General features: G+C 42.3%; 1 protein-coding gene across 3 annotated transcripts in view; it reads left to right on the forward strand.

Moving 5' to 3' along the window:
• Positions 1-1,047: 1,047 nt before the first annotated feature.
• ABCC5 (ATP binding cassette subfamily C member 5) overlaps positions 1,048-25,159 on the forward strand; it is a 45,948-nt gene continuing 21,836 nt past the window's right edge. Inside the window, exons 1-8 of one of the 3 annotated variants that reach the window (XM_081862113.1) lie at positions 1,048-1,186; positions 5,030-5,212; positions 17,338-17,498; positions 17,753-17,908; positions 18,240-18,387; positions 22,653-22,886; positions 23,698-23,871; positions 24,668-24,815. In XM_081862113.1, coding sequence (XP_081718239.1) covers positions 5,084-5,212; positions 17,338-17,498; positions 17,753-17,908; positions 18,240-18,387; positions 22,653-22,886; positions 23,698-23,871; positions 24,668-24,815 — 1,150 coding nt within the window. In that variant the 5' untranslated portion in view covers positions 1,048-1,186; positions 5,030-5,083. Of the gene's footprint in view, positions 1,187-2,146; positions 2,172-5,029; positions 5,213-17,337; positions 17,499-17,752; positions 17,909-18,239; positions 18,388-20,386; positions 21,892-22,652; positions 22,887-23,697; positions 23,872-24,667; positions 24,816-25,159 lie in introns of those variants that run through there. The other 2 variants (XM_081862114.1, XM_081862116.1) reach the window with 2 other exon arrangements.

Raw genomic sequence — 25,159 nt, forward strand, 5'->3', positions numbered from 1 at the left:
AGTTGAAAGGAGATTATGACTAAACATTCGGGGAAACTTTCTGACAGTAAAAGCTGTTCAGCGGTTGAACTGACTCCCACAAGAAGTGTGGGAGTCACCTTCCTTGGAGGTTTTTAGCTGAGATGCTTTAGCCGAGATTCCTGCATTGCAAGGGGTTGGAGTAGATGACCCTTGGGGTCCCTTCCAACTCTATATGATAAGCTTGATGTGCATTTCATAGAATCATAGACTTGTTGGAAGGGATCAAGAGCGCTATCTAGACCACCCCGCTGTAACGCAGGAAAGCTTTCTCCTAACGTGGGGGTAGAAGCAACGACCCTGAGACTAGTTTGTTGTTAAAGTTACTGGTATTAGCAGTGAATGTTTCACATTGATTATCTGAACTACTTATGAGGTTTAAAAGCGGTACATGAACCTTGTCAAAACTAAACCACTCCTATCCACTCCGCGCATCCTACGAAGGCGGCTCAGTACCAGCGCAAAATCCTATGGGCGTTTTTTACAAAGAAAAATCCAACGGAGCTCATTCCGGGGGGGGGGGGAGAAGCTCCCCTTTCCCCAAAACCACCGCGCGCGCAGAGACTGCAGATTAACAGCGACAGCGGGTCTACAGAAGCGAGCCCCACAGCACCCCATTCAGTTCAATGGGACCCCATTACCAGGGAAAGCGCGCATGGGTCCGCGCAGCTCAAAACCGGCTCGTGCCATTTGCAGCTCCCGCTGCAATATACCTCAGCGTCCGAGCTGGGAACCCTCCACCACCACCCCCGGACACGTGCGCCGCCCTAGGGGGTGGGAAGCGCACGTGTGAAGCGCCCAGAAGAACCCGAGAGGCGCTCAGAATGTTCAGGACCCGGCCGGCGAGAGGAGAGGATAAAGGTGGGAGGAGCCTTCGGGGCAAGGAGCCGGCTTGCCGCCCCGCGCGCTGTCTTGTGGGATGCGTAGTCCCTCTCCGCGGCCCGAGCAGGGGCACAGGCAGGGAACGCGGACTACATCTCCCGAAGCACCCCGCGAAGGAGGGGAAAAGAAGACTCTGCTGGTGGTGGTGGTAAGTGGTAGCGGACTGGGCTGCCCGCGCAGGCGCAGTGCGACTGAGGAGCCGAACTGAGGTTCTCGGGCTGCCTATTGACCCCAGTTGTGGCTCCGGGGCCGCTGAGGGCTGTAGAGGCGCTGTCGCTCAAGCCAGGTAGGAGGGCGGTTATTCAAATAGAGGGGGGGGGGCGGTTATTTAAATTGGGGAAATGCCCCCCTCCCCTCACAAGACACTTGAGCAGGGGGGGGGGAACGGCTTAAATGAGGTTTGTTCTCCTCAGAAGTCCTTTTTTTGGGGGGGGTCAAGGGCTGTTATGGGGACCTCAGGCGTCGTTTTTGTGAGGGGGGGTCATATATACATTTTGGGGGGAGCTGCTCCTGAAGACTTCCCTTCTCTCCACCCTGGACTCTGAACGGAGTTCCTTGTAAGGAAAAGGTGGAGGCTGTTTGGTAATTTTTTTTGGGGGGGGGTGTTTTGGAAGGTGCGGGGGGGGGGAGAGAAGGAGGACATTTTGAAAGAGATCCGCCGGGGAGGCGCCCCTCCCCCCCCACAATACCTTTGACTTTGGGCTGGGGTTTTTTGTTTGTAATTTATTTATGGGAGGGGGCGGCCTATGCCTATGAATGCATGAGACATTTCGTGCGGGGTGGGGCCAGGAACGGGCAGGATTGGGAAGGGGACACACTGTACATATCTATCTATAGATTTGCATATGCAGTCAGAAGATTAACAGTACCAAAAGGACGGCCTTCCCTAATTGCTGATGCAGCCTCGGTTCCAGTAAGAAGTGGAATCTCATTTCCTCCTTTCTTTCTTCTCCCCCAAGCAAAAAAACAACAATAAAAAACCTCCACCTCCCCATCATTCCCAGTTTATTCAGGAGCCCAGATTCGTTTCTGCCTCTTCGTTTTGCAAACTTGGGCAGTTCCTTGTGCCACCCACGCTCTTCCTCATCGAGACCTTTGGGGTAGAGCCTTGAAGGGGGCAGTGAAACAGACATCGCTTTCCTTAAGTGGGGAGGGCAACTGGGGGGAGAGGGCATTGGGAGTCCTTCTGAAGGGCTGGCTGACCACTTCTGTGCCTGTTTACTTGGGAGGAAGGCCAACCGTGCTCAATAGTGACATAGGCTTGCTCTCAGGTAAGTGGCTGGCATTAGGATCGCAGCCTTACTCTCTAGTAAGTGTGATTCGGATTGCACTCCTTGAATTTTTGTTTGTAACTTCTTTATGGAGGCGGGGGGGGGAGAGCCTATGAATGAACACAGAAATTGGTGTGTGTGTGAGAGAGAGAGATTAGAAGGTGCAGAGTCAGACCTGGTGTTTTTCCTCTCCTGCCCTACCAGTGGTTTAGGATGCTTCCTCCCTTGCACACTCCTGCAGAAGAACTGCACATCTTTCTACAAATCTAGTGACAAAGGACTTTCCTGTTCTTCCTTTTCATGCAGAATAATGATTTTTCAGTCATCCAAGTCCTCCCTCTTTCACTTTGCTGTGCTTTTTAAAAGGCGGCCCCTCACCCTCTTCAGGTATCTGCATGGAAGTGAATGGGATTGTGAAATGGCCTATGCAGAGCAGTTTACAGGTTGAGGACCCCTCCCTTGTTTACGTTGCTGCTGCTGCTGTTCTCAGTGGCAGAAGGGAGGCTGTCTAGTGCTGGGTACCTTTCAAGAGACATAAGGGTTGAGAAACATAGGATAGGCGCTGCCGCTGCTGCCCCACAGCTCTAAAATTATGCATTAAAAGTGTTGTTTAAAACAAGAACTGCTTGCTGCTGTTTATAAATTGGCCCCACAGATGGTGCTGCAAACAAAGTAATGGATGACCAAGCATCAGTTCTGGCAGCAGAGAGAGAGGATGCAGAATCCTGACTACCCAGAAATTTTATAAGGGAGTGGTGTTCTGTGAATGTTTTTTTCTTGGGGGAGGGGGTTCAGTATAGATCCCTTGGAACAAGTCAAATGCAACTACCCTGATGAGCTGCACATGAAAAGGACATCGATCTGTCAGTTGGTACCTTAGGAAAATAGCTTTGCTAAAGATCTTTAAATTCATGTGAAGACTTGTGCAGTTTTTACCAATGACAAAAATGATTATTTCATGGCAACATAGCAAGATTTGCAGACTCATGCACTCTGAGGCTGTTTCATAGATCTGCTATGATGATGTATTAATTTTATTTGTAAAGACTGCTTTAAATGCCCTTGGGGTATCAAAGGCAGTGACACCAGATCAAGGTGACTCCCCACCCCCACCCCAAGGGATGGCTTTATAGACAGTTGATTTGTTGCCATAACCTTAAAAAAGGGTGAGGAAAGGAATATGGACGTCATTGGGAGGATGAAAACATAGTAACATGAAGGAGTTCCTATGGAAGGTATAGTTGCTTACAGTGTGATCCCAACTATTTTCTACTTGAAACTACTGTAAGACCAATTGAATTCTATGGTGTTTACTCCATTACATAAGATTAGTCCTGCAGCCTTAGTGACTAATACACTGAACTTGCATTGTTGCTGTATTTGAGACACAGTGTGAGGTGCATTAATACAGTGCATTGGCTGTAACTATTGCATAGTGCAAGATAACATTCAAATGAACTTGCAGAGAATAACAGCTTGTTTCTGCATGTGCATTTCTTCAGAAGTGACTGCATCTTCTTATCCTTACCTTAAAAATAAACCTGTTTCTTTGACAGATTTATGTGGAAAATTGATTCTTAGCTAGTTATGAGTAACATAAAATAGTTTGAGTGGGGTCCTATAAGAATAAAGATGAAACAACAGATTTCTAAAAGGAATATGTTCTTCCCATTGGGAGGCTTAGAGCGGCTATTGCTATATTTGTGCAATGGCAATTATGCCTTCTTTGCTGATATGGATATTCAGTCTGAAATAGCAACAATTGTTGTGGAGATTGGCACCCATAGACACTGTCCCTTAAAGTACCATAACTCCTTATAGACTAGTATGTTACAGCTGTGGGCAGAACTGCAATTTGTTTTTTATGTTACCATGAGGCATAATCCCTTTTTTGCCACTTTTTGTCTGTAGGAACTTAAAGTATGTGTTTTGTTGTAGCCAACTTTGTGCCTTGTGCTGCTTAGAATAGCTGGGTTTCCATTCTTCCTAATGCATAGTTCCGTCCGACAAAAGCTTAGTTTTATTCATATTGCTACATCTTGTGCTTTTCCTTTCGGAAACATGTAGTGAAATTCAGGAGTGTGTTGATAGGTCTGTTCAGTCAAATACAGTAGTCCCTCATGACCTTTCTGTGCTTGTCAAGATCATGGCTGGGTCCTGCATGTTAAGAATTGTGAAGTGTTTTAGAACAGATGATAAAGCTATCCTCAGGCACATGGACTCCAAATGCTGCTTCTGAAACTTGCATGACAAACTTTTTAGGGAGTAGTGTGTGTGTTTCTCTTTACTTTGAGATCACTGCTAGGCTGGTGCATGGGATGTGACATATAATCTGCAGCAATGTTAGACACTCAGGTATATAATCTAATCGCCCAATGGCAGCTTAGACCTAGGTCACAGTAGCCACAATGGAATGTCTTGGCACCGCCCCCCCCTCCAAATTCATGATGGTGATGATTAATTCCATTTCTATACCACTTTATATTGTAAACAACAAATCTCAAAGTGGTTTACAACACATTAAAACGTCAAATAAAACAATCCAGAATAAATCAAATTCAAGCTTGAAATAAAATATTTCAGATCCTTCTCAAAGTGACATTTTGCTTTCCCCAATCACCAACCTAGCATTAAGAGATCTGTGTGACAGCAGTTGGACCCGTACCAGTCACAAAATGTGCCTGGCGCTAGACTAATTTCTGACATGGATCTGCAGGTGGTAACGGAAGGATAATAGCATGGTCATATTTTGCTATAGGATTCAAAAACTGCAATCCAAGCTTGTTTAAAACATCCTTTAAGAAGATACGGGGCGTGATGATTCTAATGCAAGATTGCTTTGTCTCTTTTTCCTCCAGAGTTTTCTGTGTGGCAGATACATTTGTTAACCCTGGCGTTAACAGAAGGAGAAGATGAAAGATATCGATCTAGGAAAAGAATATGTTATACCCAGTCCTGGGTATAGAAATGTGAGGGAGAGAGGCAGCCCACGCCAACATGAAGAACAAGACGGGCTGAATTACCAGCAAGACAAACACAAGGTCAGGAGCTGTGATTTTTGTCTTTTGAGTGGCAGCTTTTGGAACTGCCTAGTTTAGCAGCTTTAATTTCATTACGTCAGCTTCATATTTATAATGAGAACATATGAAGAGCCTGTAGAGGTCCGGAGGGTGGCAATATGAGAACAGGCTTTCTCTGTGGTGGGTTCCCACTTGTGGATTGTTTTCCCCAGGTAGGCTCACTTGGCACTTTTGTTACATATGTTTAGGCGCCAGGCAAAAACATTCCTCTTCTCTCGGGCCTTTGGCTAATTAAACCCATCTGTGGCCTTTTAAACTGGTGTGTTTATTGGTAATTTTTGTTACTACGTTATGTATTTTTGTGTTTTTATATTTTAAATTGCTATATGATCCTCAGATGAAGGGTGGTATAAAAACCACTGATTTTATTAAACCACTGATTTAATAAAAACAAACAAGCAAACAGAATTTCACAGTTGCTGTCACAGAAAATACTGTGTGCCAGATTCCAGTAGATTATGTGTCATGTAGTAAAGAGACCTGTGATGAGGATACACTCACACAGATCATAGAATTATATAATTGTTAAAAACTTCCAAGGAAGGAGAGTCCTTGGATAGTAGAAACTTTCCCTGTTGTCTGCTTGAATGAAATTGTTGGTCGTCACTGGCTTATTTATATGCTATTATTATTGGTACTGGTGTATCCTTGCTGATGGATTTGCCTAGTAGAGTCAGATTTGTGTGGCAGCTGCTTTCATTAGTTTTCCCAACTCTTGTTACCCAAGATCTTAAATGGAGGTGTGGTAGATTGAACCTTGTATGTCTTGGTGCTGATGCTTCATCACCTGCTTTTTTTAAAGCAATGCACCCTTCTAATCATGCATGCACCTGTGGAATGTCAGCCAGTTTGCTCTTGATGTGTGGCAATCAAAGTAGTATGGGTTAATTCATAGACACCCTGCTTATTGCAGGTAGTTAGGCTGCTTTGGGGACGCGGGTGGCGCTGTGGGTTAAACCACAGAGCCTAGGACTTGCCGATCAGAAGGTCGGTGGTTTGAATCCCTGCGACGGGGTGAGCTCCCGTTGCTCGGTCCCTGCTCCTGCCAACCTAGCAGTTCGAAAGCACATCAAAGTGCAAGTAGATAAATAGGTACCGCTCTGGTGGGAAGGTAAACGGCGTTTCTGTGCGCTGCTTTGGTTCGCCAGAAGCGGATTAGTCATGCTGGCCACATGACCCAGAAGCTGTATGCCGGCTCCCTCGGCCAATAAAGCGAGATGAGCGCCGCAACCCCAGAGTCAGTCATGACTGGATCTAATGGTCAGGGGTCCCTTTACCTTTCCTAGGCTGCTTTGAGATGAGCATATTATTTACTACCATTAGGATTTCAGTGAGTGTGGTTGTCCTTTCATATTCATAATTATAATGGTAATAGCAAGGGTTTGGAATCCATTTGTGTCCCATGAAGTGTTGAAGTTCTAATAGGCCTTCTGGAGGCTGTATGTAGCCAGGGGATACTTTTACCTACTGAGGGATGGGTGATTTTTTGAGATCTTCTGTGAAAAGTGCTGGTAAAATGGAAAATCCTTTTTCCTGGGGAAACCCAGCCAGATAGGCAGGGTATAAATAATAAAATTATTATTTAAATTATTAATACTTATTAGAAAAAAGTTCATGATGCAATCATAAGAAAACCAAATTTAACCAGTGAACACTCTTGGCTAATTGTGATTTAGGGGTAGTTTATTCAATGAGAAGAATCAGATTTCATGCAAACAGCCATGCTTTTCATGGATCATATTAGTGCTGACTCTTCATTGTACACATTTTATGAAATTCTAGCCCTTGCCTTAAAAAAAATCTGCATCTTAATTAGGAAATAGGGTTTTACATAAATAATAAAATTGCCCCGGAAATTGTCTGCTGTCATTCTGCTGCTCTACCGCTGTTCTTGCAATGTGTGCAGCCTAGGTTGGGGGGGGGGGGAATCCAATTATTTTTTGAAAGTGTGGGAGGCCTAGTAGTAATTTTGACAGAGATGGATACTTTGCTTTGCAACCAGATGCATAAACAACAGCAACCAACCAATACTCTGGGAAACTTTGGAAAAGGGTAATGTTAACAGAAAGCAGCTTATGATTGCATAACATGATTGGCATGTTGCTTACCTAATTTTTACCTTTTACCTTACCTAGTTATGGCTGCTCTGTGCATGAGAATTCCTATTTTTATATGATAGAAAATACTATACCCAAACACATTGAGTCTTCCTTCCAGTAGCACCTTAAAGACCAACTAAGTCAGTTCTTGGTATGAGCTTTCGTGTGCATGCACACTTCTTCAGATACACTGAAACAGAAGTTTCCAGACCCTTCTATATAGTGAGAAGGTGGGGAGGGGTATTACTCAGAAGGGTGGTGGGAATGGGTGATTGGCAGATAGCCGTGATGAGCCTGTGGACGACTCTTAACGACTGCAATAGGTCTTACAGGAAAAAGCAAGGGGTGAAAAGGTGAAAAATGGCTTTGTCATGTATAATGAGATAAGAATCCAAGGTCTTTGTTCAGACCAGGTCCAAGGTCTTTGTTCAGACCAACACGGCTACCTATCTGTAACATTGAGTCTTGTTAGTGGGACCCCTCCTGCGCCCCAGCTGAGCCATAGAAAAAGGCTGTGTTGTCCCAGCCTGCTAGGCGCTGGGGTGAAACCGCCTCAGCTCTTGCGGCAATTTCACCCAGGGCCTTGCAGGCTGAGGCCAATGCAGCTTGTTTTTTCAATATTGCGGTATATCACCAGACCAGTGTTTGGCTGGTGATACACTGCCATTGTTGTAAACAAAAATTGCCCCTTTCCTTTATGGGGTATTCAAGAGCCCATATAGAGTCCTTACATAGGTTCCCTATTGGTAGGAGAAGATAACAGAGGCCAACCAGAGAATATTGAGAAGCAAAGCAGCTAGTAAGCCTGATCTTTTTTGATCTGTTGCAACAGGGTGCTCCCCTCACCTGCAGGAGAGAGGAGGAACCCAGGAAAATGGCGCGCAAGGCCTTATAAAGACTTTTGAAATCGCCACCCTTTAGATCAAGACCACCCCCAAAAACATCATACATACATCACAGAAGGGGTGTAACCTAAGACCACCCCTCAGATACATCACACCTACATCACCAAAAAGTCGGTCTTAAAACAGAAATTTGAATGTTGTTTATCTCCTGTCTGGCGGGTTACTTGATTGGATTTCCTGGGTAGCCTGGCCAGTCTTTTGTAATGATAAATACTTAGTTCCTGGGCCATGTCACAGGCTCACACCCTTTTCATATCTTAAATGTGCCCTTAAGACAGGATTTGTGAGGAAAGAGACAATGGGGAGGTTTCCCACTTTGACCTTGCAGAGAAAACATTTGCTCAGTTTAGGAATCAAAATAGTTCCAGGTCGGTCTTCCTGTGCTGATCTATGTACATGCTTGGTTAGTACATTTATGAACATTTCCATATATCTAAGACCATAAAATTCCTATCACACCATGTGGAAATTCTGAATATGTTTGAAATGTTGAATATTGCCCAGCCCTATAACACTCTTACTGTGATGTGAACTGAGCCAGGGCTGCATCTTCTTTTTTGTTGCATCTGATGAAGATGCAGCTCTGTCCCATAAAAGCTTATGCTGCAATATATATGGTGCCCCGAAATGAAGGAATGTGTTCAAGTGAGTTAATGGAAAACTCCCCCTGCCATTGTTTTTTTAAGCAGGTGCCCCATAAGAGCTTGGAACCTCAAAGACTGCGCTGTGGGCCATAGTTTCAAGTGCAGTGTCAGCTCTTAGCTTCTCCTTAATGCTATAGGCTTCCTGCTGTTGTTTGTGACTCAGCAGAATATTGCTCTCATTGTTAGGGGAGGTTAGAATGCCTGTGTTCAAATGCTGGTGGTGACCTTTCACTAAGCTGGTTCCACGGGTGAAATCCAGAATCCAATAGTAGCACTTAACTGGCACATTTCTGGTGACAACAGTGTTTCTATAGGCAGGCATCATTCTCTTTAAACCACAAGGATTTGAGAGCATTGCAGCTACTGTAGTCTGATAGCTCTTCAGATTGGTTTATGTCCTAGCTTGGGTTTATGCATTGTGTAACATTCTCAGCAAAGAAGCTTGAAGCAGCTAGGGGTAGTCGCCTGTGGACTGTACAGCTAATGTAGCATATTTTTAATGTTCTCTGCTCTCCTTGAAGGCTTCCTTTATCATAATCTGGCCAATTGAACGTGGGTCTGTTAAGTATCTGCGAACAATGTTTGTGAAATTGTGGAGGAAAGATTTTAAAAAGAAGGTGTCAAAAGCATGGATAATACAATATCCATTTCTGGATACACACATCAAGAGAGCTGCAATTGTGTTGCAAAAATGGGCTGAGCCAAACATTTTTCAAAATCAGAATTAGGGGGTTGTATCCAACAGGGCTTCCCCTTCTTTCTTCTGTGTCCTCCTCCCTATTTGCTCCAGAGCATCTCCCAGCATTTTGGAGCCAATTTTGTGGGTGTGTGAGGGCATCAGTTGAGACTGAGTTTCTTTGGATTTAAACTGATCTGGGGCTATTTTTTACTCCCCTTCAACTAACTGCCTTGGCACTCAACCCAGAACAGAGAGTTTTGTGGTCCTGTTAAAGTTTAAAAAGTGAAAGGATTATCCAGTGAAGTGGGAGGAAATATCCTCTTGGTTCACAAGTAGCATTTTCTTGCCTGAAACAAGACAGGAAATCACTCTTGCTATGACCTGCTGTTATCCTGGAGTTTTCATTTGAGCTCTCCAAGTCTGTGCAGCAACAGGAAAAAAGAGGCTAATCCACATAATGAAATATTAGAAAAGAGATTGAAAACACAGTATCATAATGCTGTCTTATAAATCGGGGGAATGCTGTCTCTCGAATACTGTGTATACTTCTGATGGTCCTAATTAATTATGTTGGTTCTAAATACTGTATTTCCCACACCTGTCCATTTTCCATTGGGATACCTTATTACCATCTTCTTTGCCCATGATGTTTGCAGTTCGGTATATAAAACTTACAAAGCTATTCTTATAGAATTATTTTTATTCCTACCCTCACACAACACTTGACCTTCTATTTTCAGTTTTCTATTGTGTTAGGCTCTTGATAAATAAAACTGCAGCGTGAGAGGCAGCTTCATGCCCCCCACATGGCAATGCCATATAATCACTGGCTTGCCTCTGCTTCATGGCACTCCTGGAGCTTGCTCTTACCGTTGCAATTTCTGTCATCTGCCTAGCCTCCCCTTCAAAGCTATCCTGTTAACTCCTTAACAATATATATCTAAGTTCCTCTTTTCTTGCAGAACTATTGTTCATGCCCTCTTCTTTTTGAGGGTGTTTGTTCTGTACTTGCCTTCTCTTTTCTCCTCCCAGCTGTGCCAGGCAGCCACTAGGCGGGTCTTGTTGTTTTCTGTCATTGCAATTCAGGCCCCTCCTGTGTCCTTGCAGCCTAGCCTTCAGATGCCCTTGGTGGACAGAAGGCATTTCTGCATCCCATGGAGTAGACATGGGAAATGTTGCAATAGGGCGGCCTTGCACATTCTTTCTTTTTATTTTTTTAAAAAACCAAACCCGAAACTTGGCTGTGGCCCTCGTTGAAAAACAAAAGTATTAAATTGTCACTTGAAATAATGAAGAGCCTTGCTAGAAGGATAAAAGACATGTAGAAACGAAGTTGCTGAAGTGATCAAACTCTTGCTATTCTTTCCTCCAGGCTACATGTTTTTTGAAATTTATTGCAACTAAGCCTTTTTAACACCTTGCTTGGCAAGGAAGTCCACAAATCACACAGTGTGAGGAGAGACTGTGCAAGGAACACATTATGTAAATGTGCTGAATTGAGTAACTATTTGTGAGAGTTGTATTCATATTTTATGTCAGTGGTTTTAGGGGAGCATGTTGCTGAAGAACCCTAGAAGTTTTGGTTATGTTAGGCAAATATTTAAACTAGGTTAAAATGATGGAGCTTTGCATAACGATGTGACAGTCTCTTTACTGCAGTCTTCCTCAACCTCCTGCCCATCAGATGTTTTGGGCTACAACTCTTATCAGCTTCAGCCAGCATGGCCATCGGTTAGGCATGAAGGGAGCTGTAGTTCGAAGCATCTGGAGGGCAGGATGTTGTGGGAGGCTGCATGAATGTGTTGCTTGCTGCTGTCTTTACTTCTCAATAATTAGAGGACCCAAATACTCCTAGAGTTGTGATACGTTGCGTACTATGACCCCAACCCCTGATCTGCGAAGAACAGCCCTGCATAACATTATTGATTGTTAAATTTCACTGTGCTTCTGGCAGATGCATTGCTGTTCTTTTCATTATTCTTAACTGCAGGGACAAATAGTGAGCCAGAAACTTAATTGTGTGACTGTAGAAGTGCAAATAAGTTGGTACTTAATCCAGTTTGGTGAAGCTCCTGCTAATTCTCTGCAAACAAGGAGTAAAATGGACTGGATTCTCTGTACTATGGCTGATGAAAACTAAATATTCAGAAAAGATTGTAATGTTCTCTTTGAGTTTCATTTCATTAAAAAATATCAGTAGAGTTTTTGGATTACACAGCTAAGTAATTCAGGGAGGAAATGCAAGTTGCTCTTGTGGGCAGCCAAAACTCTGTTCTTAGAGTGTATTAAGTTAATTGTAGAAATAATGTAATAATTAAACAAACAATGCATAATTCAGTCTTGTCAGCAACTATGAGGGCACTAAAGCGCTAGCTGCAGCTGTACCCTTCCATAATGCAAAATCCTTGTAAAATATTTTTTTTAAGATAGATTGTGGTTTCTTTCCACCACCATCCAGAGATTATACATTGCAATATATATGTATATTGTGAGCTGCACTGAACCTCAGCCTTGTGTACTCCCCCCTCCCTGGCTGTGAGGAAGAGATCAGAACCTTCTAGTTCCATTTTAGTTTAACTACAGTTTAACATTGCCTCCAAACACTAAGGTGTTGTTAATCTTAATCAAAGTTTGCTAAGACCGTTACTTAATGGTTTGGAGTTGTCTTGTTTCAGCAAACCATAAGTTAACGACAGTTTATGTGGTTCTAGGTGGCAAGATGTGGTAATCTTAAAGGGTGATGGGGGCAGGGCTAGGAGCATAAGAGCCCAGGGTTGCAGGTTCTGAATATTTTTACAGTGCAAATACATGCTTAGGAGGTGCATGCCATTTATACACTTTAAAATGGAAGAATTGCAGGGGTAGATGCTCTTTTTCTGCATGGTTCCCCACCCGCTCCACCGTGGCTTGAAGACCAAAGGAACACTGTTCATACCTGCATTAATGGCCTGTACAAAACAAAATAAAAAAATTCCTTCCAGTAGCACCTTAAAGACCAACTAAGTTAGTTCTTGGTATGAGCTTTCGTGTGCATGCACACTTCTTCAGATATGGCCTGTGACGCCTTGAAGTAAGGATGAGAAATGCGCTTGTAGCTGTGTAGTAATTGTGCATTATGCTGTCGTGGCCCAGAAATGTTTAAGGATTGATGTAGTACTTCTAGGTAGAAGGGCTCCTTTACATTATTTTAGGCTCTTTGTTAGTTGACTTTGTGACATGACTGGGGGAATTAATTTATTTTATTTATTAAAGTACTGTACAGTCGTACCTTGGATCTCAAACACCTTGGCTCCTGAAGAAATCGGCTCCCAAACGGTCGAAACCTGGAAGTGAGTGTTCTGGTTTTTGAATGATTTTCGGAAGCTGAAAGGCCGGAGCAGCTTCTGATTGGCTGCAGGATGCTCCTGCAGCCAATTGGAAGCCACGCCTTGGTTTTCAAATGGTTCCGGAAGTCGAACAGACTCCCGGAACGCATGCTGTTCGAGAACCAAGGTACGACTGTATTTACATACCACCTATTGGGGAATCTCAGGGCAGTTTAGAACAAGATAAGAAAATATACTAACATTAAAATACAGTAAAATAAACAGGCGTACAATAAAAATATTGTTTCACCCCAATCTCCAAGCATTGTAAGATTCCAGGGGTTCCAGGTGCTTACCCAGAGTTCATGTTTTCTTCAGAATGAGACACAGTGGAGTCTTTATGATATATGGTTTATTTACACATATATACAACACACATACACACACGTATATGTACATATGTATATGCATATACGTATATACACACATACCCCAAGGGAAAATCCATACCCACTGCCTTGTGGAACATCTTTGGGAGAAAAAAACTAAGGAGTAAACCCTACACAGATCCATTTTAATTTGTTGGAAGCTGCCCATAGAGGTTGGGGCAACCCAGTCAGCTGGGTGGCATATAAATAATGAATTATTATTACCGCTACTACTATTACTGCCACCTGTCTCTGCAGCCACAGCAAACGTTATGATTCTTCATTGGTTTGGCTTCAGCCCCAGAGGCGCACTCCATTGTCTCTTGAGACAGGTGATTGTCAACAATACAAGCTGATCCTATGACTGAGGGGTTCGCAGCATTAACACCCTATCCCATCACCACAGCCTTAGATTCCAGTCAGACATGGCTGGCTCTCTCTCTCTCTCTCTCTCTCTCTCTCTCTCTCTCTCTCTGACTTTCCAGAGAGCTTTTGCTTCCAGATTATAGCTCACATAATTCAACAGTCAACTCTGGCCTTTTGTGTTTCTAACTCACAAACAGTTGAGGGAGAGAAGCCCACGCACTTGCTCTTTGGCATGGAGCCACTCCCTATGTTCCCTTAAAGGACCCATATTTGGTGAGCCATTATCCCAGACCAGGCAATACATGGATTAACTTAACTACTTTGTTGTTGGCGTCAGTCTGTCTTGAAAGACAATGGAGTGTGCCTCTGGGGGTGAAGTCAGACTGCTGCATTGGCAACACCATATTGACCTCCCCAGGGCAGCAGCATGGGCAGTGTGTGTTTGGAGGTCCTGGGCTGCCCAGACAAATTACCCCTCTCTTGGCTGATGTGGTCCAAAGGAAAGTAGAGCAATACGTTTAGCTGGGTTGCAGGAGTTGCATTTAAGGCATACAGTGGTACCTCGGGATGCGAACGGGATCCATTCCGGAGCCCCGTTCGCATCCTGAACAGAACGTAAGACGCGATGGTGCATCTGCGTGTGTGCGGGTCACGTTTTGTCACTTCCGCGCATGCACGTAATGTCATTTTGAGCATCTGCGCACGCGTGAGTGGCAAAACCCAGAAGTAACGCACTCTGTTACTTCTGGGTTGCTGCGGAGTGCAACCTGAAAGCGCTCAACCTGAAGTACATTAAACCTGAGGTATGACTGTATAAGGCGCTATCCAACCATCTTAGGGTTCCTTCATAGGGATTTTTTTTTTAAAAAAAAAACTTCCTAGAAAACCCTGTAAACCAGTTAGAGGTGCTTGCAGCTTTCTCATATCTGCTTCAGTCATTGAAATGAAATAAGTACTGTAAGGTATTTTTTCTTTCCGGAAGCAATACCTGTTTAGGTTAGCTAAGGTTAACCACCTGCACCTCCACTTTTCTCTTATGCTGAGCTACATGTATACAGTATAGTATGTTACTGTCTGTTTTATTTCATGAGCGCTCTCTCTCTCTCTCTCTCTCTCTCTCTCTCTTTTCCCCACCTTCTTAGTATGGTTTCAGAAAATGAACAGCTATAAAGGCCTTGTGATTTTCAAATCACATGTAATAGCTTCGTGTGTGGGATTATAGAGGATGATAGGATTTTCAATTACTGTGTCTCGTGGGAGCTCTGAGGCAAACTGGAGAAGGTTTTTGAAAAGTTAATCAGGGCTTGAGTAATTCACTTGAGGCTATGCTATTGCAAGTCACATTTGTGTCTCGACTGGGCTACAAGATGAAGATGCAAAATAACATCTTCGTTATGTGCTAGAGAGGCTGGTGCTTTGAGCAGAGCAGTGGCCAGGAAAATTTCAAATACTTGCCATGTTACTGAGTGAAGAGGCAGAGTTCTTCTTCTGAAGAAAAGAACGGCATGTTCTGACACTTTAACTCTCTTCAGCTCAGTTTGTATTCTGTACCACATGGGCTTTCATAGGCACTAGTCAAAGGTTGTGTCATACACCACCAATTGTTGAATTATATATTGGAGATTAGATTATACTATTATTCTGTTAGATTCTCCTGTCTGTAAAAAGTCATTAAGTCATCTGTCTTGTAAGAAAGTAAAATTATGAAGCACATGTTTAAAGTAGATTATTTAAAAAAGAATCTGTAAAGTATTGGGTATTCTTGCTGCTAGCAGCTTCATGTGGTATTTTAGCTTTGTGGCATTCTTGTAAGTTAATTAGTGACTTGCCCAATCCTACTTCAAGAATCAGTGGGCTGGGTTTCCTACATCCTAACTGAACACTCCTCTTTCTGTCACACGTTTGATATCTACAGATTCCCCTGCTTGAAAAGGTGAGTTTTGATAAACTAAAATAACCTGACAATTGGTGTTTGCTAGTTAATTTCAGGAGTGGTGTTCTAGGCCAAGGAACAATAACAGCTGGACTTAACTGCCTTATTAAGGGCATCCTTTGTTGCTAGGCCTAACTTGACTACCCTAATACAGTATAGACTATGTAATGCAGCTCTTGGTTTGTGATTGTTTATGTAGAGAGGATACAGTTTCTGGGCTCCAGAACTTGGTAGTATATGCAATAACTTCTCCTTCCTTTTGAAGAATAAATACTTTTTTCCAAGTTGCATGCAGGTAGGAATTTTTGTTTCTTTAAGAGTCATGTCCGCTATGACTTTTGTAGGACAAATTGATAAAGTTATAGCAACTTTGGTGTGTACATAGCAAATGTCTCTCTCCTAATGAGCAATCAGAATTTCTCCTGATTGGAGGATTTGGAATTGTTTGAGAAATGAAGTGAAAGCTTTTTGTTATTTTGAACTCCCTGATGAATTGGGGTTGGCACAGATCAATGAAATGGGTTTGCATGACACAGAATATCCTTTTCAAATTATCCAAAGCAAGCAAGTTAGAAATTCATTTTTGAAAAGCTGCTCTGGGGTGGGTGGAGAAACCACATTAATTTGCAGCTTTAACTAAATGGTGTCACACCTGTTTCATCCAGTGTTTTGAAATTATTAACTTTGGTTGTTAACAGGATCTTGTGTATGTTCTGGGTGTATGCGCTGGGTGTTGCCAGAAAGAAACAAATCAGATATAGCAATGTACCAGATGAGAACTATTTTCATCAGTCAGGAAAGGCAGGCAAGGAAGGATGGGTCTATCAGTGGCTATTAACCATAACAGCAAAATGGAACTTCAATTTTCAGACGCATGCAACAGGAGTGAGTAAGGTCAAGGAAAAATCCTGGCAGGACATATAGAAGTCCTGGCTCCAGCTTGCTGGAAGCACCACAAAAGACCTTGTTAGTTTCTTATCCTAGAACTGGCATTGCCTTTTCTTAATGCTCTATAAATTCTATAATAATAATAATAATAATAATAATAATAATAATAATAATAATAGTAGTAGTAGTAGTAGTAGTAGTTATGGTATCTCCCCCTGGAAAGCTGGAATTCTGTAGATTCTACATATGCCACTGGATTAGGTGGTGGAGGGCTGTGTTGTAGCTATGTAGATTTCAATTCCCCAGGCAATATGGTGCCCCATGACTCAGACCCGTAGGAGAAATGTCACTTGAGGGATTATAATGCTTGAGGGATTATAATTTAAATGCAAACTACTGGTGGTCTTCAGAGCGTTTCTCTGAGGGATATGATGCAGTCTGCCAGTCACCAGATATTAAGTCAGAGGAGAAGATAAAAGATGATCTGATGCCATTCCCTCCAGCAAAGAGCAATCCTGTGGTTTTCCTGTTTTAGATGGGAACGCACTAGCCCCCATCAAGCAGGGTCGTCGAATTGCTTGGAATACAGGAAGCTGACAGATATAGGTTCAAACCTCTGGCCCATCTAGTTCAGCATTGTCAGCACTGACTGGCAGTGCCTAGCCATGGTTTCTAGATGGAGTCTTTCCCACTTTTACCTGGAGGTGTCAGAGATTGAAGTGGGATATGCAAAGTATGTGCTTTGCCATTCTGTTAGGATCCTTAAGATATGAAATGGACTGAGGCAGAAATAATGCTTTTTAATCCAATTTATTTGCATTCTGTTTTTTCCTGTCAAGCCGTTTGAATTCCAAGATGCATTGGAAACAGCTGCTCGGGCAGAAGGTCTTCCATTAGATGTCCCAACAAATTCTCACTTGGGCGTGTTGGATAAGGGCCATCACAGAGGAAAATATCACCATGGCTTGAACTTGATGAAACCTATCCGGACTACTTCAAAGTAAGACTTTGTGTATTAAACTACAGACACAACTGATCTGAAAATAGAAGTGTTTAGAGGTGATAGAAGCATGCTTGTTGGAAAAACAGCAACTTGGATTTTAAAAAGTGAGTTCCCACTCATACAGCTAAGCTTGCTAAGAAAAAGTGGCAGCCACCATCTTGAATAATTAAAGGTCTTATTTTACTTCTGAAAGCTGTAATGTGTTTTATGCTTTTGGTTTTGTTATAATATCTCTTTTCCTCTAATTATAGACATCGACATCCAATAGACAATGCCGGACTTTTCTCCTATTTGACATTCTCTTGGCTTACTCCTCTGGCACGAACAGCCTATAAGAAAGGAGAACTGTTCACAGAAGATGTATGGTCCTTATCAACCCATGAGTCGTCAGAGGTTAACTGCAGAAGGTATGTTTTTGCTATGTTGTCTCTAAAAAGATTTGCCTTCCTTGGGATAGCCTACTGTAATATGTTGTGTCAGGTGATGATTGAAGGCTGTTCTGGCTACTTCTTTCTGGAAATTTCTCCTATCTGTTTTCTTTGTCTTTTCCCTTGCCGTCAGAAATGAACTGAAGACCATCTAATTAAGGGCTATGCTAATGGCTCCCCTTTGGATCTTCTTCTTTCTCCTTCTTTCTTTATTAAAAATTTCCCACTCTTGTCCCATTTAGTTCATGTTATTTGATGTTGAAGAAAATGGAGGTGAGATTCCTTACATCTGTATTTTGTGTTGTTCCAGGCTGGAAAGATTGTGGCAGCGAGAACTGCATGAACGTGGGCCAGATGATGCCTCTCTCCGAAGGGTCGTATGGGTCTTCTGTCGCACCAGGCTCATCATTTCCATAGTGTGCTTGATGGTCACACAACTTGCTGGCTTCAGTGGACCAGTAAGTACTATCCATCCTTTGTCTAACATCCAGAGTGGGCTCCATCCCATTGCCAGTGCTAATGTATTCCAGGTTCTTGCAGAGGATCTTCGAAATGTTTTGATTAGTTAGAAATATGCCTTGCAGTTTGCAGAAAATGAATAAGTCTTTTCAGAATGCTGCGGGAATCTTAAAGCTTTCAAACTGTTCTGTGTGTGTATGGCGGTTTTTATTGTTTGTACCAGGTGGCTGGATACGGGAGGGTGATGAATTTTGGGGGAAATCAGCAAAGCAGTCCTTTGTTAGGTCACTTGCTTTGAGTGCTCTCTGCAATAAATGGAATGGAGTGCTGGTACTAAATCACTTCTTAAGATCTGTAGGAAACAGGGCTCAGAGGATTCTGCAGAGCTAGTGTTGTTCGACTTCTTTGAAAAGGCAGTCGGATAGGTTATCCTTCTGGTGGCATGATTGGAAGACTGTAGCTGCTACTTGTAGGTGGTAATGAAGATGCAGCATGTAGGACTTGACATTCACAGCATTTTTTTTTGTCGCCTGTTTGTTGCACGTGCTGTGCAAGATTTACTCTTTAACATCTTGACTAAATCTATTCTCTACAAATTTCCCTTGAGGAGTAGGAGCAGTGTTATTGCTTGTAGTACACATTTCAGTGTGCTGTTAAGCGGGATGGTTCAATGCTTGGGTAAGTACAGCTGAGGTTAATGTTAAAAACAGTCTTGTCTTTTGTCTCTCTCTTTTTAAAAATTTCCAAACCCCACTCATTTTCTTAAATCTCGAAAGTTTTCTTGCGTTCCTTGTTAAGAAGGGAGTAAGTAGTTTTTCTTGGTTTTCTTTGTTCTGTTTTGTTTGTTAATAGCTGGTGGTGGAACTTTGAATCACTTGCAAGTGGCTTTATTTGATAATGCTTTTAATTGCCAGTAAGAATGAGGTTTAATCAGAACAAGCTTCCCCCAAGAAGAGCTTCTGTCATTGTTTCACTACAGGGACCTGTGGATGCTCTTACCTCTAGCATAGAGTCAGTAGCAGAGTTGCCCCTTATGTCTTTGGACTATATGATTCCAATCTATCAAACCCAAACTGCAAGACAGGAAGGAACTGAATAGAATATACTCTGTGCTGGATTAGGATGTACCTAATCTGTGCACATCCTCCATTACTCAGTAACCTGTGTTCTCTGAATGAAGAACTCTATTAATTGACTTTGTTGTCTGGAACAAGAGAGGAATCCTTACTACCTCACTACTTTGAAACCTAATTGCTGTTCATGCTGAAATATCAGTGTTTTTTGTTTTTTGTTTTGTTTTTAAATCTTTTCGTGTGAGAGTGGTGCTTGAAAACAGAGCACCCAAATTACCCTTTTGTATTGCTAAGTAAAATGAGCCATTTTTGCAAATTGCCATTCTCAGGAGTAAACATGGTATGCTAATGGGAAGCAGCAGTTCTTAAAATTCTTAAACATAGAGGTGTTACTGTCCATAAGTTCCTTGTATATCCAGATGTGCAATAGTCTGCCCCCTCCCCCTTTAAAGTATATTTTGTAAAAATTTCTTTCCTGGCACTGTTTTCAGACTCATGTTAACCCTTCATCCAGTTGAGACAACATGGGTTTGTCTAATGCCTGTAGAGCTCAGAATGAGATGTAACTTTTAAAAATATGTTCTATTGTGGGGGCTGCTAAGCATTTCATGTTCAGGTTTGCTCAGTCCTGCCAAAGGTATTAAATTTGGGTTTGGATGATGCTCAAAAGCAGCTTTTTCTCTTTGGAAGAACAGCAAAAGTTCCTGTTGCAGTGAAGTGCAGTTTGATTCCTCATTTAGTTTTTGAAGAAGGTGTATTGTGGGGTGTGGGGAGGGGGGTTGGTTGGAAGGGGGAGCTATTTGAGGTAAGCCTCCAACTCTTCCAGTTCAACTCCAGCCACAGCTTCCTTTGTGCTGTAAAAGCTGGATGCAGCTGGGGGGGATTTTTCTCTGTAGTGGAACCAATGACAGAAGCTGTTCTTTAGAATTTCCAGGATGGCTGTATTCTGCGATCAGAATGAGACAGTCAAGCTGGGCAGAATCCAACGCCAAGATGAAAGGTAAGGTGACGTTTATTCATGGGAATGCTTAAGATAGTCAGGCAGCTAAGGGCAGCTATTTCCATGATAGTTTTCAGAAGTAATTTCCCATACCTCTGCTAGTTTTGGTAGCTATAATTTTTGTACAGTTTTATATGATGGTATTCTCTTCATTGCTTTAACCAAAAACAATGTTATAAGATTGAAAATGTTGTCATTTCCCCTCTTAATATTGCTATAACAACTTTCTTCAAATCTTAAAAAAGTGTAAGCAACCTTTCTTAATCTACACTGGAGTTTCTGATTTCATGTGCAATAAAAAGGAACGCTCTAAATTAGAGAAGAAGAGAATTCCTTCTGATGTTGCACATGCTCTGCTAGAGACTTTCCCCCCTGTACCACACCTGTCAGTGTGTTGTAAGGTTTTGGCTCAGGAGTTATTGGCTCTTCCACTGACTCAGCTGCCTTTGTAGGATTGAATGCTAGGAAAGAACCAAATACCTTCTTGCTTAAGTAACACCAAGCCAGCTGCATAGCCTGCTATGTCTTGAACATGAAGGATGTAAAGCAAGGCCAATGGAGGAGAAAGCTGGCTTACGTAACCTTGAAACATGAGCTGTTGCACTTTGATCAGGAATTTGTATAAGGCTCTCTTTTTGTGCTTTTAATGGTCACTTTGGGAACACGATGGACACCTGGCTCTTAACATGTGCACATGGAAGTGCATGGGAGAAATGCTATACAGTTGAGTTCTCGATTATGACATTCAGAGTTGACTACCTCAGGACTCACGTGCTTGTTCTGCCTCCATTTTTTAATCTGTCACTTGATGCTGGGCTTTAGCAGCTATTACCTTTGCTTGAAGCAGTGTGCGTTCGTTTCCCATCCATTCTTGTGTTGCACAGAACTCTGATTTGCAAACCTTAGTTTAGTCAAGAGGACTTCCTGCGGACTCTGAAAGCCTTCCCAAACCGCTGCCTTGGTTTCAGATTTTTGTGGTTGGCAAAGGTACTTCAGCTCTGATTAAAGAACCCTAAACGCCAGCATCTGTAGGCATCGCTGAAAAAGTCCAGCTGGGAAGCCTTATTGTAGTAGAGCTCTGTTAAACCAATCACGAAAGCCCACCTGGCCTTGGAAGTCTTCCTGACTAGCCGCACAAGTTTCGCTCTTCCTCGGACTTTGTGAACAAATACTGGCTCTGCTTTTTCATGTATCGTTTAAATTCTGTGTGTATGTGAAGTTTTAACTTGGTTTTGTGTCGGAAGCCAGACTGTATGTTGGATTCAGGCCTTGTATAACTTTTCCTTGTGTGTGCAGATTTGTATGTTTTCCACAGCACCTTTCTTTTCTTTTCTTTTGTACAGTGTTTGTGAGATGTTTTTATCCATTTTAATATGGTGGCACTTTACAAAATAATAATAAAGTTACTGCTTCCATTTATTAGTACTTAATATTGCGATGAACGTGAGTTGTGTACTGCACTCTGCCCCTTGGTCAGCACACGCGATGGGGGACTCGTGCTTTGGTGCTGTTTCCCTCTCTCTTTGCAGGTGGTGTTTGAAATGTGATTGCCGAGGTAAAATTGTTTTTGTCTTTTGAGGGGGGAGGCCGGGGTGGAGTGGGAGAAGGGTTGCATTTTTTTTTAATTGTTGCTATCGCCTTTTTTATTTTCTTGCTTGTCCTTTTCTTTACTATTAAACTGCTGATGTTTATTTTCAGGAATGTTTTGCAAAATGTCCTTCTCACACTCTTCCCCAGTTCAACTGTAGGTACATTTGTTCCTTTTTATCAAATAAGCACGTTTGAAACAAAGAAATAAAACAGGTCTTAATGTCATGTGTATATCTTTTATTTTTTATTTTTAAAAAAGATGTGCTCAGTTTTTGCATAAGTACAGATTACTATAAAGAATATGATGATGGATTGCTTTCAGCTAACTGACAGATTTATGTTAAGTTAGATTACCTCAAGGAGCAGGATTTTCTTATAAACCATTGAAAAATTCCAAATTATTTCACTTGCGGAATTTTGACTTTACTGCTTGTTTTCAGCATGGATTATTTAATAGCTGTGGTTCCAAAGACTTCTAATCAACAATACATGTTTCTTACTGGAAATGAAGTAGCTCCTTATTTCTAACTTAACATAAAACAATTAAATGGTTCCTCTGGCACATTGAGGTGTTCATGCATGTTTGCATTTCTCCCTGTAGGCCTTTGTTGTGAAACACCTCCTTGAATACACGCAGCAAACGGAGCCCAACCTGCAGTACAGCCTCTTGTTAGTTTTTGGCCTCTTAATGACAGAGATAGTGCGCTCCTGGTCCTTGGCTTTAACCTGGGCTTTAAATTACCGCACTGGGGTCAGACTGCGCGGAGCTATCCTTACCATGGCTTTTAAGAAAATACTCAAGCTGAAAAATATCAAGGAAAAGTCTTTGGGAGAGGTAGGCTGAAATGCATCCTTTTGCCATTGCAAAAAGCAAAAATACCGGGCGGTGGGGGGGGGAGGTGGGAGTGGGTGGTGTGGGGATGCCCCCACATACTCAGAGTAACCTGCAGTTCAAGTCAAGCAGATACAGCTCCCAGCTAGACAGTTAACTCAGGCAAGCAGTTTATGCAGAGGGCTCTGTGTGTTCCCTCCACAGCATAAACCTGTCCCAAGTGCCTTCTGAAAGCATGCTGTTTAGTCGTTATCTGAACTAGTCCTGGTTAAAGTAAAGCCAGGAAGGATAACAAGACTTCTGAAGGTGGGGAGCAAAAAATGGTCTGCTGTGCTTGCTTCAAGGAGTGTTTATCTGCAAGTGCCTTTGCTCTTGCATTTCATCTTAATTGGCTTGGCGTGGGGTAGGGGCAGACTTACCTGAAAGGCCAGCATCACCCATATGAATCTTTCCAAGCTATTTGGTTGGCCCTTCCTGGCCATACAACTGATGGATATCAAGTGCAGGGCTTCTTCTGCAGTGGTACTCAAATGTGGAATTCCCTTGCTGAGGAGTTTTCTTTCCCCACCTTTGGATTTGAACAGTCATTTGGAGTTTCTTTCTTTCCGTATTGCTCCATAGCTGCCTTTTGGTGTTCAATTTTATTGACTGGTACAGTAGTTGTTTTTTAAAACAAAATGAATTAAATGGTTGTTGTACACGGCTTTGAATGCAAATGTGCAGAAAAGCTACCTGTAAATAATAGGAGTTAAATCTTCTGAGGATAATGTGCGTCTCTTCTCCCTGGTCATCTTTCATTTGCATTGTGTTTCAGCTCATAAACATGTGTTCTAATGATGGACAGAGAATGTATGAGGCGACAGCAGTGGGTAGCTTGTTGGCTGGAGGTCCTATCGTTGCTATTCTTGGCATGGTTTATAACGTCATCATACTGGGACCAACAGGTTTTTTGGGATCGGCAGTCTTCATTCTCTTCTACCCAGCAATGGTGAGTGGGTGCCTATCTGCCCATGAGCTGAAGGTGTATTTAGGAAGGAAAGGTCAGAAAGTCTGCTTCAATCAAATGTGATGCATTTTTTTATATGAGTAGCACTTCCTTTGTGTAAAGGAAAAAGCATGTCAGCTGCATGTTGGTGGCTGCATATGAAGGTCAAACACTGATCTTCTTTGCTAGATGATACACAAAAATAAGGATCAATTACAGTTGTGGTAAATCTGCAAAGAAGTCAACCACACAAATAGAAATGGCTCCCAATGCTTTTTGATGAAACTATTTAGGGAAATGTCTGTAAAAACCATGAAGTCTAAAAACATACATTTTTTAAAAAATACCCCATGTAATATATTTAGTAAATACACACTATATAATGTTAATCATATTGCACACAGTACATCACATACAATATCTAAACAGTGTTTTAAAACTACTACAATGACTGACATATAAAAACGTAACCCAAAATTGTTTTCTAAAAAACCCCAGTCTTCTGAATAATATTACTGCATTTAGAAAGTTGTAGCTTTAAGCAAGAGAAATGAAATGTGGTTTGTTCGTGGCAGACTTTGTTATTTCCTTTTAATGCTCCCTGCCACTTATCCTGTGTCTGGATGCTTTCAGATAGCCTTCCTTCCTTCTTGGGCAACAAGACCCCTAGAGATGAGAAAACCACCATTAAGTCACCTTGCACAGACCTGGTGAACTTCGATTAATATGTGTTGTTTGTTGTTAAAGGTGATCCTACTGTGTCTGCTCTTGGGTTTTATGGTGCCTCTTTTCATTGCAGATGTTTGCATCCCGCCTCACAGCTTATTTCAGAAGGCAGTGTGTGTCTGTAACCGATGAGCGTGTCCAGAAAATGAATGAAGTTCTTAATTACATTAAATTCATTAAAATGTATGCCTGGGTCAAAGCCTTCTCTCAGAATGTTCAAAGTGAGTGTCAGTTTCCCTTCTCTCCACCTCCCAACAATTTGGCAAGAAAGAGACCTTGCTAGATCATTTAGCACTCTGCTTCGGCTGAAACCTGGTCATGACACTGGAAACTTCTTTCTTTCTCACTGTTGTTGAACTTGTATGGCTGCTTGTAATGCGAGAGCCAATCTGCATTCATGCTTGGGATTGCTAGTCTTAAAAATGACGCGCTCCAGTGCTGGGCATTTTAAAACCTAAAACATAGGCATATTATTTGTCTTTGGTATTAGTACTTATCTATATCATCATTTTGTTCCACGATAAGTTTAGTTCTGGAACATATCTGTGATGTCATGACTGAAAGT

Source organism: Podarcis erhardii (assembly GCF_964252035.2).
Source record: "Podarcis erhardii genome assembly, chromosome: 5".
NCBI classification, from domain to species: domain Eukaryota; kingdom Metazoa; phylum Chordata; class Lepidosauria; order Squamata; family Lacertidae; genus Podarcis; species Podarcis erhardii.